Source organism: Hemitrygon akajei, chromosome 12 (genome assembly GCF_048418815.1).
Source record: "Hemitrygon akajei chromosome 12, sHemAka1.3, whole genome shotgun sequence".
Lineage (NCBI taxonomy): Eukaryota > Metazoa > Chordata > Chondrichthyes > Myliobatiformes > Dasyatidae > Hemitrygon > Hemitrygon akajei.
The window spans coordinates 79,451,438-79,468,162 of record NC_133135.1 but is presented as its reverse complement, the minus strand read 5'-3'; the positions used below and the strand labels follow the sequence as shown (position 1 = coordinate 79,468,162).

At 41.2% G+C, this 16,725-nt stretch overlaps 1 protein-coding gene across 2 annotated transcripts in view; it reads right to left on the bottom strand.

Moving 5' to 3' along the window:
- Positions 1 to 16,725, bottom strand: part of dnm3a (dynamin 3a) — a 217,368-nt gene that overhangs the window by 159,391 nt on the left and 41,252 nt on the right. For both annotated transcript variants that reach the window (XM_073063584.1, XM_073063585.1), the window contains exons 2-5: positions 5,889 to 5,962; positions 5,155 to 5,304; positions 1,476 to 1,679; positions 398 to 496 (exon numbers count right to left, since the gene is read on the bottom strand). In XM_073063584.1, the coding sequence (XP_072919685.1) occupies positions 398 to 496; positions 1,476 to 1,679; positions 5,155 to 5,304; positions 5,889 to 5,962 (527 nt within the window). The remainder of the gene's footprint in view (positions 1 to 397; positions 497 to 1,475; positions 1,680 to 5,154; positions 5,305 to 5,888; positions 5,963 to 16,725) is intronic.

Genomic DNA, 16,725 nt, shown 5'->3' with positions numbered 1-16,725 from the left:
CCAAAGCACAGCATTGCAAGAAACTGCAGCAGGCTGAGACTCAGCCAGCTCCATCATGAGCACAGCCCTCCCTGCCAAAGAGGACATCTTCAAGAAGGCAGCATCCATCATTAAGAACTCTCACCATCCAGGGCATGCTTTCTCTCTTCACATTTTACTAGTATAAGAAGGAAGTACGAGAGACTGAAGACACACAATTAATGTTTCAGACTGCCTCGATCACCATAATATACCATAAATATTGTCAAGGGCAGACAAAGCTCAACTCCTTTATTCAAACTACATTATAATCTCAACAACCATACTGTTGAAGAAAAATTGCTTTTGAACGCAATTGTTTTAGACATTCAGCACTCTAAAAATTAATCAACTACAATGCCCTATTCATATGCAATACCTCTGCGAAGAGGCAGCAGTTTGTTCTCCAAGACATTCCTGGCATCTGTACCCTCATCCATTAGATCAAGCTTGGTAATTACACCAATAGTTCGCAAACCTGTTTAGGTCAGAAGAAATAAGTTGTTAAATGAAAAATTAATTAAACTTCAGCTTTCAGACAGCAGATAAGTTTCATTTTTTGCATGTGTGATAGTAGGAAGTTAATTGGTGTAGTCACAAAGTTCTGCTAAATATCATCAACCAACCATAAAGCTCTAGAGAAACTGAAAGTTTCAATTACAGATATACAGTATGAATACTTAAAATAGCACTAAATACTACTATAAGAAAACTGTATTTAATAATTTTTTTAAACATTTGACATCAGGCAAGTTTGACATAATATCAAATATACTACAGCACCAATATAAAGTCTGCAGATCAGTGGACCATATATTGGATCTATCTTCCTCAAGTTTCTCTTTCTTCTTGTCAATACTTTTTGGGGTAATGCAAAAACATGCATCCTGAATTTCACCCAAAAGGCAAAAAGCTGTCACAAAAACATCAGTGCCAGACTATATTCAAAAACCAACCCTGGATAGCAGATTGACTATATCAGTTACATGGCTACAACTAGTGAGGGGGAAGATTTAGTGTTCCGCAAGTATGGCATTCTGCTGATGACAAGTCACCTTAAAGACTTAAAAGCTCTTTTTTTTTTAGAGCTGTCCCATTGAGACTGGTGTATCTACTAAAATAGTAAGGGATATCAGAGTCAGTTCTCAATGAAAACAATTTGATGTTGGTGTTCTAATTACTTTTGGAATGACATTTTCCTCTTCTTCCACAGGACCGTATCCCCATCCTCCAACTTCCACAAATATTGTGCCACAAAATGATTTGTTGTATATGTAAAATGAAAAAGACCCTATTGACACAAAATTATGTACATAGTAGGGTGGACAGCACATCCTGCAATACCCTGTGAGTTTTGTGCTAAGAAATATGATCCTTTTGTCAGTATCAAATTTGAAAAAAAGCTGAAAACAAAGATTTTTTAAAATATTAAGCAGTATGGCAAAAGAATCCCTTACCTTGAGGATCAACATCTTTTGCTAACTTAAGTGCATCTGAATTAGCCAAATCGGTGTTAGCTGGTGTTACGGCTAAAATAAGGCACCTCTTCTGTATGATGAATTGCATAATCATGTCCCTGATCTGGTACTCAATATCTGCTGGTTGATCTCCTACTGGCACTTTTGTGATACCAGGCAAGTCAATCAAGGTCAAGTTTAGCACTGTAAAAACAAAACAGAAGGTTAAGCAACTACTACTGCTTTCATCAATGCAACCGAAGGACAAAGATTTTCCAGCTCCATTTCAGTGTCACGATTAGAACATTAAAAAAAAATTAAATAAGGCCAATTTTAACTGCTGACATCAGCTTCATTCTTTTATATTTACTACTTTTTTGGTTGTTGGCTTCTTAGGCAAGGTATGCACTTATTGCCTATCATTATTGGTTCCTGAGGTTTTGGTGGTGGTGAACCATCACTTTGAACAGTTATAGTTCTTATGGTGAAGGTTCTCCCAGAGTGATGTTAGATTGGGAGTTCCAGTGTGTAGACCCAGCAACAATGACAGAAGAGTAATATTTTTCTGAGACAGGACTGCATATGATTTGAAAGGGAATATGTAGCTGTTCCTATGCACTTGCTGCCTTTGTCCTTCACCGTGGTAGATGTTTCAGGTTTGAGAGGTGATATCAAAATAGTCTAGATGAATAACTGCAATTCATTCTGAAGATGGTACATACTGCAGCCTCCAGTGGCAGAAGGAATAAATATTTAGAACAGTGGATGGGATACAAATCAAGCTGTTGCTTTTTCATGGGTGATGTCAAACTTAACTACTGTTATAACAGCATTCATCTTGGTAAATAAAGCATGTTCTATAACAACCCTGACTTATAGCTTGTTGACAAAGGGTTTGGATGTTAGGAAATGCAAAGAAAAAGCATTCCAGGATGTATATTGCATACATTTTTCTGACATTAAATGTATCTTTGAAACCTTTGAGTAACCTCATCACAGAATATCCAACCTTTAAGCTACTCTGTTGACACAGTATTTGCATGGCTGATCTAGTATGGCCAATTCAAACTCCAAGAGAGTTGATGGTAGGACACTTAAGTGATGGGAATGTCACTGAATATAAAAGAGTGGGGAGACTCTCACTTACTAGCATTTTGCGTCAATCTTGCAGCATGCAGAATTAAACTGTTTCACTTCCAGAGGAATGACAATAGAATTAAACATTTATCCAATCATGAGGTACATCCTGTAAAAAAAAGATTCATACTTTTGTTCCAGAAGGGTAGCAAGGACAGATCATGCAACTACATGCAGCTGTTGTAGGGAAGTTACTGGAGGGTATTCTGGGAGACAAGATCTACCATCACTTGGATAGTCAAGGTCTGAGCAGGAATATCCTGCATGGCTTTGTAGCAGGGAGGCCATGTCTGATGAACCTTTTGGAGTACTTCAAAGATGTAGCTCAGGGGATAGAAGAAGGTAGGATAAAAGTTCGGAATAATGGTGGCCTTTTCTGGTTGGCTGTTGGTGACGAATGGTGTTCTGCAGGGGTCAGTGTTGGGGCTACTACTTTTCACATTACATGTTAATGATCTGGATGACAGTATTGTTGCCACGTGATGCAAAGATACAGTGCCTATAAAAAGCGTTCACCCCCCCTTGAAAGTTTTCATGTTTTATTGTTTTATAACAATGAATCAAAGTGGATTTAATTTGGTTTTTTTGAAACATTATCAGAAAAGACTCTTTTATGTCAAAGTGAAAAAAATTTCTGTATGTTAGTCTAAATTTATTACAATTATTAAACACAAAACAACTGATTGCATAATTACTCACCCCCTTCAAGTCAGTATTTAGTAAATGCACCTTTATCAGCAATTACAGCCTTGAGTCTGTGTGGATAGATCTCTATCAGCTTTGCACATCTGGACACTGCAATTTTTCCCCATTCTCCTTTATAAAACTGATCAAGCTCTGTCAGATTGCATGGGAATCGTGAGTGAAAAGTGCTTTACAAGTCCAGCCACAAATTCTCAATTGGATTGAGTTCTGGACTCTGACTTGGCTATTCCAGTAACTTTGTTGCTTTTAAGCCATTCCTGTGTAGCTTTGGCTTTATACCTCAGGTTATTGTCTTGCTGGAAAATAAATCTTCTCCCAAGTCACAGTTTTCTTGCAGACTGCGTCAGGCTTTCCTTCAGGATTTCCCTGTATTTTGCTGCATTCATTTTACCCTCTACCTTCACAAGCCTTCCAGGGCCTGCTGCAATGAAGCATCCCCACACCATGATGCAGTTTACGCCAAACATAGCGTTTAGTCTGATGGCTGAAAAGCTCAATTTTGGTTTCATCAGACCATAGAACCTTCCTCCAGCTGCCTTTGGAGTCTCCCACATGCCTTCTGGCAAACGCTAGCTGAGATTTCATCGGAATTTTTTTCAACAACTGATTTATTTTTGCCACTCTCCCATAAAGCTGCAACTGGTCAAACACCCGGGCAACAGTTGTTGTATGTGCAGTCTCTCCCATCTCAGCCACTGAAGCTTACAACTCCTCCAGAGTTGTCATAGGTCTCTTGGTGGCCTCCCTCACTAATTCCCTTCTTGCACGGTCACTCAGTGTTTGAGGATAGCCTGCTCTGGAAAGATTTACATCTATACTATATTCTTTCCATTGTTTGACAATTGACTTAACTGTAAGCCAATGGGTATTTAGTGACTTGGAAATTTTCTTGTATCCATTCTTGACCTGTGCTTTTCAATAATCTTTTTCATGGAGTTACCTGGAGTGTTCTTTTGTGCTCATGATGTAGTTTTTGCCAGGATACAAACTCACTAGTAGTTGGATCTTCCAGATTCAGGTATATTTTTCCTACGATAAATTGAAACACCTTGCCTGCACACAGGTCTCCAAAAACTAATTACGTGACTTCTAAAACCAATTAGCTGCACCAGTGATGATTTAGTGTGTCAAACTAAAGGGGAGTGAATCCTTATGAAATCAATGATTTAGTGTTTTATACTTGTAATTAATTTAGATCACTTTGTAGAGATCGGTTTTCACTTTGGCACAAAAGAGTCTTTTTCTGTTGATCAGTGTCAAAAGAGCCAAATTATATCCACTGTGATTCAATGTTGTAAAACAATAAAATTATGAAAATCTCTGCGGGGAGGGGGTGAATACTTTTTATAGGCACTGTAGGTGCTTTTAAGTAGTGTGCATCTTTTATCTTTGACACATTAAACAAAAATTTATAAATATGTTGCTCAAGTATTCTCCATATTAAATGCTTCCAACATTACATGCATCGAAGAGTATTTTGTTGGATTTGGCAATCCAAAAAGTTCATGTAAGCCACTTCTTCTAGTGGACACTGACAAGTTATCAGGTTCTTCAAAGCTAGGGAATTTCATCATTTCTTTGTTCTACAGCTTTTTAAACATCATCCTTCAATTTCATGCAAGTTGAAGTATTTAATTTTCCTTTACTACTAAATTAGGAACCAATTTTGTTTGTAAACCAGGACAAACCAACCACCAGTGTAGTTACTTCAATTTGCCATTTATAACTGGCAAGATCTCTCCTGAAAGCAGTTTTCTACACAGAAATGCCATATGGAATCAATTCATAGTCATCTTAAGATACATGGAAGTAAAGTTCGATTTCACCTTTTACATACCATTTGGTGAGTAGATTCTCAGGTTAATGGGTATTGACGAAATCCCTTTGTTTGTTCCAGTTGCCCTGTCTGTTTCTACTTCAATTTCACGACACACTTCTTCAAAATCAATAAATTTCTCTCCTTTACGATGTAGGAATTCAGCATATTCTATAACAAAGACAAATAGTTAAATAATGAAACTATACATATAGGCCACTAAAGATGAGCAATATTGAACAAAAGTTTCTTTGACACAGGGAACACCATCAGTCATATCAAGGTGAACAACATAAAGTCTGTCATTAATGGACAATCTTAGTAAGACAAAAAAATGGTTCTATGAAAGGTTTATTAAATCAAAAGGCATTCCATAGACTGATGCTTGCTTTTCATATGTTAGAGTAATCTGTTTCTTTTAGAAAAAACCCTACTTCTCTTTCAAAAGTGCAGTGAGACCTTTTACGTCATCTTTAAGAATAACAACGAAGCATAAAAAAATGCTGCAGTCAAAATTAAGCATTCACCACATCTTTTTCTACACATCATATCCTTTTTCCAGTTACAGTGGAAGATGATTAACTGACATTTTTCTCTCTATAGATGCTGCCTACCCTGCAGAGAATTTATTTCAATGTAGACATATTATTTTCACTGTGATATGCAAATAGAGTCAAAATCGTACACTAGAATCCAGCCTACACACAATAATTTTGTTATGTCTGGTAATATTATTGAAATTAATGAAGAATTACCTGTACTAGAGTTAACCAGTTGTAAAATGAGAGGCCGTCTTGTAACAATGCCTGGCCCTCGAGGAAGAAAATCTCTAATGTTATAAGAAAGAGGCAAATTTTAAGTTTTGTTTTCACTAAAACAAAGATACTAGAAAAAAGCCTGTTATAATACTTACAGCAGCAATAAGAGCCCAAAAGGAAAACTATGTTAAATTGTACGAGATGTTAAACCATATAGGGCTGCACTCGGCTGACAGGTTGCAATGAAATTAAATTCAAGATGTAAATCTCTAGACCCAACACTTCACACTGTAGTGAACAAAAGGGACATCAATATGCTTAAACTTAGTCCACATGCACCAAATAAAATTTTTATCAATACCAGTTATGACAACTGATTTAAATCTACATTTAAAGAAAAAGTTTCAGCACCTTCCAAACTTTGTTAAAGTTAAGTCCTGTTTTTCCATAAATACTGATAACATGAAATGTAACAGATATGAATCTTGAGGAAGGAGGGGAAAAAATGGGATACAACAAAAGTAAAAATAAGAAATAAAAAAAAGGGAAAAATAATGTGCCTTTGGGAATGCAAATTGAGTCCACAGCTTTGTTTTAACAGTGAAAGTGTAATGGCTGAGCAATGTATGATATTTTCGAACAAATGAAGTTGATCTCCTTCTACTGACTCCTAGAAAGTTCTAGTCCTTTACTGTTCAAAGTGGAAAGCGTTGAAAGCCAAAACATGCTTTGGAAGCACACAAAGGAGTAGCGGGAGTGCAGTGCACCCCACAAACTATCCAACCCTCCACACCTACCTTTTAGAATCCATAAAACTTGAGTAAAATTAAGATGGAAGTGGGAAGGGTTAAGCAAGAAGCCTCAAGTCCTCACTATAATATCTAGCTTCTAATAATGAACTAGATTAATAAACTCAATTAAAATTAATGTGAAGATGAAAGCTGAATGTTAGCTCAGAAAACAAAAAAAAGTACAAAGTATGTTGCTTAGGTCACATAATGGCAAAAATAATTTAGAGATAAATGACTTATGTTTAATGAATCCTATTAAAACACATTATGTAAGGGAGTGAAAGAAGCATTAATAATTTCAGCAATTTGTATCAACAAGCACAGAGGAACACTGAGCCATAGTTTAAAACCTATTCAGGGGCACACTCAAATTATAAAAGATCCCAGCAAGACTACACAAGTTCTTGTCCCAGGAATATTAATGAGACTTTCAAAACTTTAAAAAATTCACACTGCCAAATTACAATTGCAAAATACCACGGAAACTGGAACTCATAAACGAAAACATACAATTCTAAAAGTACTCTGCAGACCATGTAGCATCTAGCATCTAAGAGGGGGAAAAAAAAACTCGTTTGTACTTCAGGATAATGATTTGACCTCAGCTAAAAATTGTAACTTAAATATTGAGTCATGAGAAGGACTGGAAAACTTGAGTCATAATTTAAAAATTGTACAGAAGATGTAAATTTTAAAAGTCATCACCAAATCATAAGTATATGCTAAAGAAATATAATGCTTAAGTTAGGCAAAGCCCGATTTAAGATGTAATGGGAGTTCATGTGAAATGAGAATTCTGCATTTAAAGCAACATACTGCAATTGTCCAGTGGAAAAAGGCGTTCGGCTCATATGTCAAGTTTAGGAAGCCAGAATCAAATAGTGCCCTTGAGGATAATAAAGAAGCCAGAAAAGAACTCAAGGAGGAAATTAGGAAAGCCAGAGGGACCATGAAAAATTCTTGGCAAGTAGGATTAAAGAGAATTGTATGGCATTCCATACATATATCAAGAGTGTAGCAGCAAAAATTGATCCAAGATCAAAACAATGCCGCCAGCCTGCAACCCCACAGAGATGTTATATTTCTGTGACACGCACACAACTCCAATGATTGTTCCAAAGAGTCGAATTTCCTATTTCAATACTTTAGCAATTAGCAAGCATACAATTAAGCATTATTGAGCATTATCTCAGCGGTCAGCAAAGATATGACCTCCATGGTCCCAAGCTACAAACGCCACTAAATAAGCATGGATATGCAACTTATCCCCTTTGCTTTTACCACAGCCTATTGATGTGTTATGGTAACTAGTCATACATAATAAATCGACAGCACAGAATACATGGCTCCTACAAAACGAGGAGGATGACTAGGTAGAGGATAAAAGGGGGAACATTTGCTTAGATGCAGAAAATGTGGGAAAAGTCTTAAATGAGTACTTTGCATCACTAGTTACCAAGGAGAAGGATATGGAGAAAAAGGAGAGCAATGCCAAGCATATTAATATACTAGGGAATTTTGAAGTTGATGGTGTTGGGTTTCTTTTTAAAAAAATTTTTTTTTATTAATTTTTCAAAACATTTTACAAAATTAAAAACCCCAAATCCCAATGAGGAGCATTAATACAGTGCAAAATTAAGCATACAATAACAATATGCTACAATGGAAGAGAATTTAACAAAATTCAAAATTAAATTAAATCCTAAATTAAAGACAAGTGAGCTTAGTGTCCTCCCCAAGCCCCACAACACAAGAAAAAAACAACAACTCCAGACCAACCACCACACAATATAAGGTGTTGGGTCTCTTAGACCATTAAGGTGGATAAGTCTCCAAAGCCTGATGGGATACACCCCAAGTTATTGATAGGAGCAAGGGATGAGATTGCTGTGGTCTTGAGCAATATCTTGTTCTCCTCTTTAGCCACAAGATCCCCGAGGACTGGTGAGTTACTAATTTTGCTCCATTATTCAATAAGGGAACTAGGGATAATCCTGGAAAATATAGACCAGAGACTCTCATGTCAATGGTAGGGATAGGATTTATCAGCACTTGGAAAACCATGACCTAATTAGGGAGAGCCAACATGGTTTTGTGCAGGGAAAGTCACACCTTAGTAACCTGATTGAGTTTTTTGACAAAATGATGAAGATGACTGGAAAAGGTAGAATAACGGACACTAAACACAAAGTACACTGCAGATGCTGTGGTCAAATCAAGATGTACAAAAAAGCTGGATGAACTCAGCAGGTCGGGCAGCATCTGTTGAAAGAAGCAGTACCCGAAACGTTGACTGCTTCTTTCAACAGATGCTGCCCGACCTGCTGAGTTCATCCAGCATTTTTGTACGTCTAGAATGATGGACGTTGGCTACATGGATTTTAGTAAGGTGTTTGACAAGGTACCTCATGGGAGGCTCATCCATAAGTTTAAGATGCATGGGATCCATGGTGAATTGGCCATTTGGATTCAGAATTGGCATGCCCATAGAAGACAAATGGTAGTGGTTGAAGGGACTTATTCTTGCTGGAGGTCTGTAATTAGTGGTGTTCTGCAGGAATCTGTAGTGGGACTTCTGCTGTTTGTGAAGTATATAAATGATCTGAATAAAAATGAGAATGGGTGGGTTAGTAAGCTTGCAGATGATTGCTGCTGTTGTAGAAAGCTTAGAAGACTGGCAAAGAATACAGAGGGATATAAATCATTTGTAGATATGACCAAAGAAATAGCAGATGGAGTTTACCCAGCCAAATGTGAAGAGCTGCACCTTGATAGACTAAATGTAAAGAGACAATACACTATCAAGGGCAAAATTCTTAACAGTATTGATAAGCAGAGGGATCCTGGGGGCCAAGTTCATAGCTCCCTGAATATAGCTACAGGGGCTGATAAGAGTGGTAGGAAGGCAAATGGCAATCTTACTTTTAATAGTCAAGACATTGAGTTCAAAAGTCAGGAGATTATAGCTTTATAAAACCCTAGTTAGGTCACATCTGAAGTTCTGCTTACAGTTCTGGTCACCTCATTATAGGAAGGATGACAAGACTTTGGAGAGGGTGCAGAAGACTATCATTCCAGGGGCTTTTAGATAGCCACATGGATTTGCAGGGAATGGAGAGGCTTGGATCCTGTGGTTAGCCTAGATATTGAGTGTTGAATGGCCTGCTACTATATTATGTTAACATCAACACACACAAAATGCTGGTAGAACACAGCAGGCTAGGCAGCATCTATAGGGAGAAGCGCTGTCGATGTTTCGGGCCGAGACTCTTCGTCAGGACTAACCGAAAGGAAAGATAGTAAGAGATTTGAAAGTAGTGGGGGGGAGGGGGAAATGCAAAATGATAGGAGAAGACCGGAGGGGGTGGGATGAAGCTAAGAGCTGGAAAGGTGATTGGCGAAAGTGATACAGAGCTGGAGAAGGGAAGGGATCATGGGACGGGAGGCCTCAGGAGAAAGAAAGAGGGGGGGGGGGAAGCACCAGAGGGAGATGGAGAACAGGCAAACAACTAAATATGTCAGGGATGGGGTAAGAAGGGGAGGAGGGGCATTAACGGAAGTTAGAGAAGTCAATGTTCATGCCATCAGGTTGGAGGCTACCCAGCCGGTATATAAGGTGTTGTTCCTGCAACCTGAGTTTGGATTCATTTTGACAATAGAGGAGGCCATGGATAGACATATCAGAATGGGAATGGGACGTGGAATTAAAATGTGTGGCTACTGGGAGATCCTGCTTTTTCTGGCGGACCGAGCGTAGGTGTTCCGCGAAACGGTCTCCCGGTCTGCGTCGGGTCTCACCAATATATAAAAGGCCACACCGGGAGCACCGGATGCAGTACACCACACCAGCCAACTCACAGGTGAAGTGTCGCCTCACCTGGAAGGACTGTCTGGGGCCCTGAATGGTGGTGAGGGAGGAAGTGTAAGGGCAGGTGTAGCAATTGTTCCGTTTACAAGGTTAAGTGCCAGGAGGGAGATCGGTGGGAAGGAATTGGGGGGACGAGTGGACAAGGAAGTCGCGTAGGGAGCGATCCCTGCAAAAAGCAGAAGGGGGGGGAGGGAAAAATGTGTTTGGTAGTGGGATCCCATTGGAGGTGGCGGAAGTTACGGAGAATTATATGTTGGACCTGGAGGCTGGTGGGGTGGTAAGTAAGGACAAGGGGAAACCTATCCCGAGTGGGGTGGCGGGTGGATGGGGTGAGGGCAGATGTGTTGGAAATGGGAGAGATGCATTTGAGAGCAGAGTTGATGGTGGACGAAGGGAAGCCCCTTTGTTTAAAAAAAGGAAGACATCTCCTTCGTCCTGGAAAGAAAAGCCTCATCCTGAGAGCAGATGCGGCGGAGACGGAGGAATTGTGAGAAGGGGATAGCCTTTTTGCAAGAGACAGGATGGGAAGAGGAATAGTCCAGGTAGCTGTGAGAGTCTGTAGGTTTATAGTAGATATCAGTAGATAGGCTGTCTCCAGAGATGGAAACAGAAAGATCAAGAAAGGGGAGGGAGGTGTCGGAAATGGACCAGGTAAATTTGAGGGCAGGGTGAAAGTTGGAGGCAAAGTTAATGAAGTCGACGAGCTCAGCATGCGTGCAAGAGGCAGCACCAACGCAGTCGTCGATGTAGCGAAGGAAAAGAGGGGGATGGATACCGGTATAGACTTGGAACATGGACTGTTCCACAAAGCCAACAAAAAGGCAGGCATAACTGGGACCCATACGGGCGCCCATGGCTACACCCTTGGTTTGGCGGAAGTGGGAGGAGCCAAAGCAGAAATTATTGAGAGTAAGAACTAATTCCGCTAAACGGAGGAGAGTGGTGGTAGGGGGGATTTGGTTAAGTCTGGAATCCAAAAAAAACTGAAGAGCTTTGAGACCATCTCGGTGGGGGATGGAGGTATATAGGGACTGGACGTCCATGGTGAAAATAAGACGGAGGGGGCCAGGGAACTTAAAATCATTGAAAAAAATTCAAAGCATGAGAAGTGTCATGAACATAGGTGGGAAAAGATTGAACAAGGGGGGATAAGACAGTGTCAAGGTATGCAGAAATGAGTTCAGTGGGGCAGGAGCAAGCTGAGACAATAGGTCTACCTGGACAGGCAGGTTTGTGGATCTTGGGTAGGAGGTAGAAACAGGAAGTGCGGGGTGTGGGAACTATGAGGTTTGTGGCAGTGGATGGGAGATCCCCAGAGTTAATAAGGTTGGTGATAGTATTGGAGACAATGGCCTGGTGCTCCTTAGTGGGATCATGATTAAGGGGTAAATAAGAGGAGGTATCAGAGAGTTGTCGCTGTGCCTTGGCCAGGTAGAGGTCAGTACGCCAGACAACAACAGCTCCCCCCTTATCAGCAGGTTTTATAGTGAGGTTGGGATTGGTGCGGAGGGAGCGGAGAGCAGAGCGTTCGGAAGGAGTGAGGTTGGAATTGGAACAGGGTGTGGTGAAGTCAAGACGGTTGATGTCCCGTTGGCAATTGGCAATAAAGAGATCCAGAGCAGGCAGAAGACCAGAGCGGGGTGTCCATGAAGAGGAGGAGGGTTGAAGACGGGAGAAGGGGTCATCGGTGGGTGTAGGAGAGTCCTTGTCAAAGAAGTAAGCTCAGAGACGGAGCTGGCGGAAGAAGAGTTCAGCGTCATGGCGTACACAGAACTCACTGAGGTGTGGGCGAAGGGGGACAAAGGTGAGGCCCTTAATGAGGACAGAGCGCTCTGCCTCAGAGAGTTGAAGGTCGGAGGGAATGGTAAAGACCCGGCACAGATGAGAGATGGGATCAGAGGGGGGAGGGAGGCTGGTAGTGTCAGTGGAGAGGGAAGGGTTGGGGTGAGAGGAAGATGGAGCCTCTGAGGGCCCAGGGCTCATCGACTTCACTAACTTTGCCTCCAACTTTCACCCTGCCCTCAAATTTACCTGGTCCATTTCTGACACCTCCCTCCCCTTTCTTGATCTTTCTGTCTCCATCTCTGGAGATGGTCTATCTACTGATATCTACTATAAACCTACAGACTCTCACAGCTACCTGGACTATTCCTCTTCCCATCCTGTCTCTTGCAAAAAGGCTATCCCCTTCTCACAATTCCTCCGTCTCCGCCGCATCTGCTCTCAGGATGAGGCTTTTCTTTCCAGGACGAAGGAGATGTCTTCCTTTTTTAAACAAAGGGGCTTCCCTTCGTCCACCATCAACTCTGCTCTCAAACACATCTCTCCCATTTCCCGCACATCTGCCCTCACCCCATCCACCTGCCACCCCACCAGCCTCCAGGTCCAACATATAATTCTCTATAACTTCCACCACCTCCAACGGGATCCCACTACCAAACACATTTTTCCCTCCCCCCCCTTTCTGCTTTTCACAGGGATCGCTCCCTACGCGACTCCCTTGTCCACTCGTCCCCCCCATCCCTTCCCACCGATCTCCCTCCTGGCACTTAACCTTGTAAACGGAACAAGTGTTACACCTGCCCTTACACTTCCTCCCTCACCACCATTCAGGGCCCCAGACAGTCCTTCCAGGTGAGGCGACACTTCACCTGTGAGTCGGTTGGTGTGGTATACTGCATCCGGTGCTCCCGGTGTGGCCTTTTATATATTGGTGAGACCCGACGCAGACCGGGAGACCGTTTCGCGGAACACCTACGCTCGGTCCGCCAGAAAAAGCAGGATCTCCCAGTAGCCACACATTTTAATTCCACGTCCCATTCCCATTCTGATATGTCTATCCATGGCCTCCTCTATTGTCAAAATGAATCCAAACTCAGGTTGCAGGAACAACACCTTATATACCGGCTGGGTAGCCTCCAACCTGATGGCATGAACATTGACTTCTCTAACTTCCGTTAATGCCCCTCCTCCCCTTCTTACCCCATCCCTGACATATTTAGTTGTTTGCCTGTTCTCCATCTCCCTCTGGTGCTTCCCCCCCCCTCCTTTCTTTCTCCTGAGGCCTCCCATCCCATGATCCCTTCCCTTCTCCAGCTCTGTATCACTTTCGCCAATCACCTTTCCAGCTCTTAGCTTCATCCCACCCCCTCTGGTCTTCTCCTATCATTTTGCATTTCCCCCTCCCCCCACTACTTTCAAATCTCTTACTATCTTTCCTTTCGGTTAGTCCTGACGAAGGGTCTCAGCCCGAAATGTCAACAGCGCTTCTCCCTATAGATGCTGCCTAGCCTGCTGTGTTCTACCAGCATTTTGTGTGTGTTGTTGTTTGAATTTCCAGCATCTCCAGATTTCCTCGTGTTTGCACTATATTGTGTTGTGTTGTTCTACATTCCATTCTCAAAAAGTAGTGGGGATGACCCTTTCATTCCCCGCACCTCACCAAAAGTAATTTTAGAAATCTTTTCCCTGTATAAAGCTCAGTTCAGAGAGTTTGTTTCAGGGGTCTGATGTCCATCACAGAGACAATGTTGCCTGCCAAAATTTCGCTGGGAAAGGATGCTGAAACCGATTCACTTATCCTGCCATAGATTTGGAAAATTCTTCAAGACATCATTGATAACATTACTCCAGTATTTTCATGTGCCTGTCGAAGGTAATCTACATCTCAACATCTCCTTGGGGAAAAGGAATCACTGCTGTTCAGTGGATAATGAGGGATTCAATCTGCAAACTCAGCTAGCTAAAGGCAGTGCTAATGCATCGAAAGCAGTAATGAATTCCATCATCAATGTCTGCTCTCACTGAGAGATAGTGCCCAAGATATGAAAAATGGCCCATGCTTTACAGATCTTGCAGTGGTGGTCAGAAAGTGGTGTTGTAGAGAGGGTCAAGCTGATAAAGGACAGTTAATTTGTGGATGTTGAAAGTATAGTCCATTGTCTTCAATGTTTCTGCACAGAAACACAAGCACCATCTACATAATGCAGCTCAAGTATTGATGCTGGGAGGACCTTGGATATCGACTTGAGTAAACACTTGTTAAAAAATTTCAACTAAATTTTGCCCTGAAGTGTTCAGGGAAGGGTAGCACCGCTGGTGGTGAGCTTGTCATGCTCTGCCCAGAGGCATCTCATCTACTTTTTGTCCCCACATCACCAACTCTCACCTGCAGCTCCAACTAACTGTTTGCATGTGACAGTGGCCACAGCCCTGGTACACCGCTTCGACAGGCAGGCTAAACCAGGTGAGGGTAGCCAGGAACCTTCAACCCCGGTGAGACAGGGATATGCCTAGCCCAACATGAGAAGCCAGTTTCGGCAGACTGGGTAGATGAGATCAATTACAAGATCCAATGGCCAAAGTGGCCGTGCTGCAATGCTCTGTGGAGAGCAAAGGGCACATCAAGGAAAAAAAAGTATCATGGTTATCCAATGCAGTCAAGTAAGACTCCAGTCACAATGATTTTTTGTACCACTGGAGCAAGATTTTTGAGGCTGACCCAGTGCAACGGCTTTTTCACTATAAAATTCCTCCCACACAGGTTTTTCCCTCTGTGCAGGACAATTACATTGAAATTGCCTACTGGTCAGGTTCATGGCTTGCATATTTGTGAAGCAAAAATGAATCTTGACTTTCTACAAATTCTAAAGATCAAGAGTCCATCAATAAAGCCAAATCTGACACTGCATATGCTTCACAATCTGGTTCCGATCATATATTGCTGAGGTGACATTAAAATGTACATACTCAAAATTATTACATTTGAGTAGCTAATTTATAATAAATTACAAACAAAATCAGTTATTTTATTGGATCAATGTAATGTTAAAAAGAGGCAAAATCCTGTGTTTAATATATACTGTGCATGTTTTATACATACTGGTAATTGAATTTAAGGCAAGGTGATCAAAGTAGTTTGCCACATTCCCAATGAGTATATCATTCACACTAAATTACTACATGAAATTTGCCTTTTTAGTAAATACATCCTGACTTAAAAATAAATTTCCTTTAAATTAAGGAATTCTCACTCTTCTAATGATAGTCTTTTTCCTCACAACCATGTAACATATTTACACTGCCCTCATGTGGTCATACAGCTATATAACACAGAAGAGGTCTTTCAGCCCAATTCATACTTACTAATAAAGGTGCCCATCTAAGCTAGTCCCATTTCCCTGTGTTTGGCCCATATCACTCTAAACCTTTCCTATCCGTATACTGGCCCAAATATCTTTTAAATGTTGAAATTATACCAGTCTCTACCACTTCCTCTGGCATTCATCCCATATACTCAGATTAATTATCAACAGATGTCATAAAATTTGTTTTGTAGCAACAGCGCAGTGATAGACAAAATTTCTAAGTTACAAAATAAATAGTGCAAAAGACAGATAATGAGGTAGTGCTCACAGACTTCAAAAATCTGATGGTGGAGGGGAAGAAGCTGTCCTTAAAACATTGAATTTGTCTCTTCAGGGTCTAGTACCTCCTCCCCAAAGGTAGTTATGAAAAGAGAACATTTCCAAAATGGTGACAGTCATTAATTGACACTGCCTTCTTGAGGCACCATTTCTTGAAGAGGTTCTCGATGCCAAGAAGGTTGTGTCTGTGATGGAACAGAGTCCACAGCCTGCTGAAGCCTCTTGATCCTGTGCAATGGAGGCTCCATACCAGACTATGATGCAACCAGTTAGAATGCTCTCCACCATACATCTATGAAAATTTGTAAGAGTCTTTGTTGATGCAGCAAATCTCCTCCAACTCCCAAAGAAGTCCCCCCCTCAATACACCGTATGAAATAGTTGCTCTTTAAAACCACTCTCACTTTAAACCCATGCCCTCAAGTTTTGGGCTCCCCTGCTCTGGGGAAAGGACTATGGCTATTTACTTTCTCAATACCCTTCATGATTTTATAAAGCTCTACAAAGTGCCCCTCTCAACTTCTTTCACTCCAGGCGAAATAAGTCCTACCTTATCCAGCCTCTCCTCGTAATCCAAGCCCTTCAGTTCAAGTAACATCTTTGCAAAGCTAGGTGTCGTGATAGGTAAACTTTTCTGAAAGTACAAGATTAAAAGTGCAGTCTCCCCTACAAGACAGAAGTAATGAGATATAAATTGTTCTTGAGTATTAACTTGGAAGCTTCATGCACAGCGTTAAGGGACAAATAGG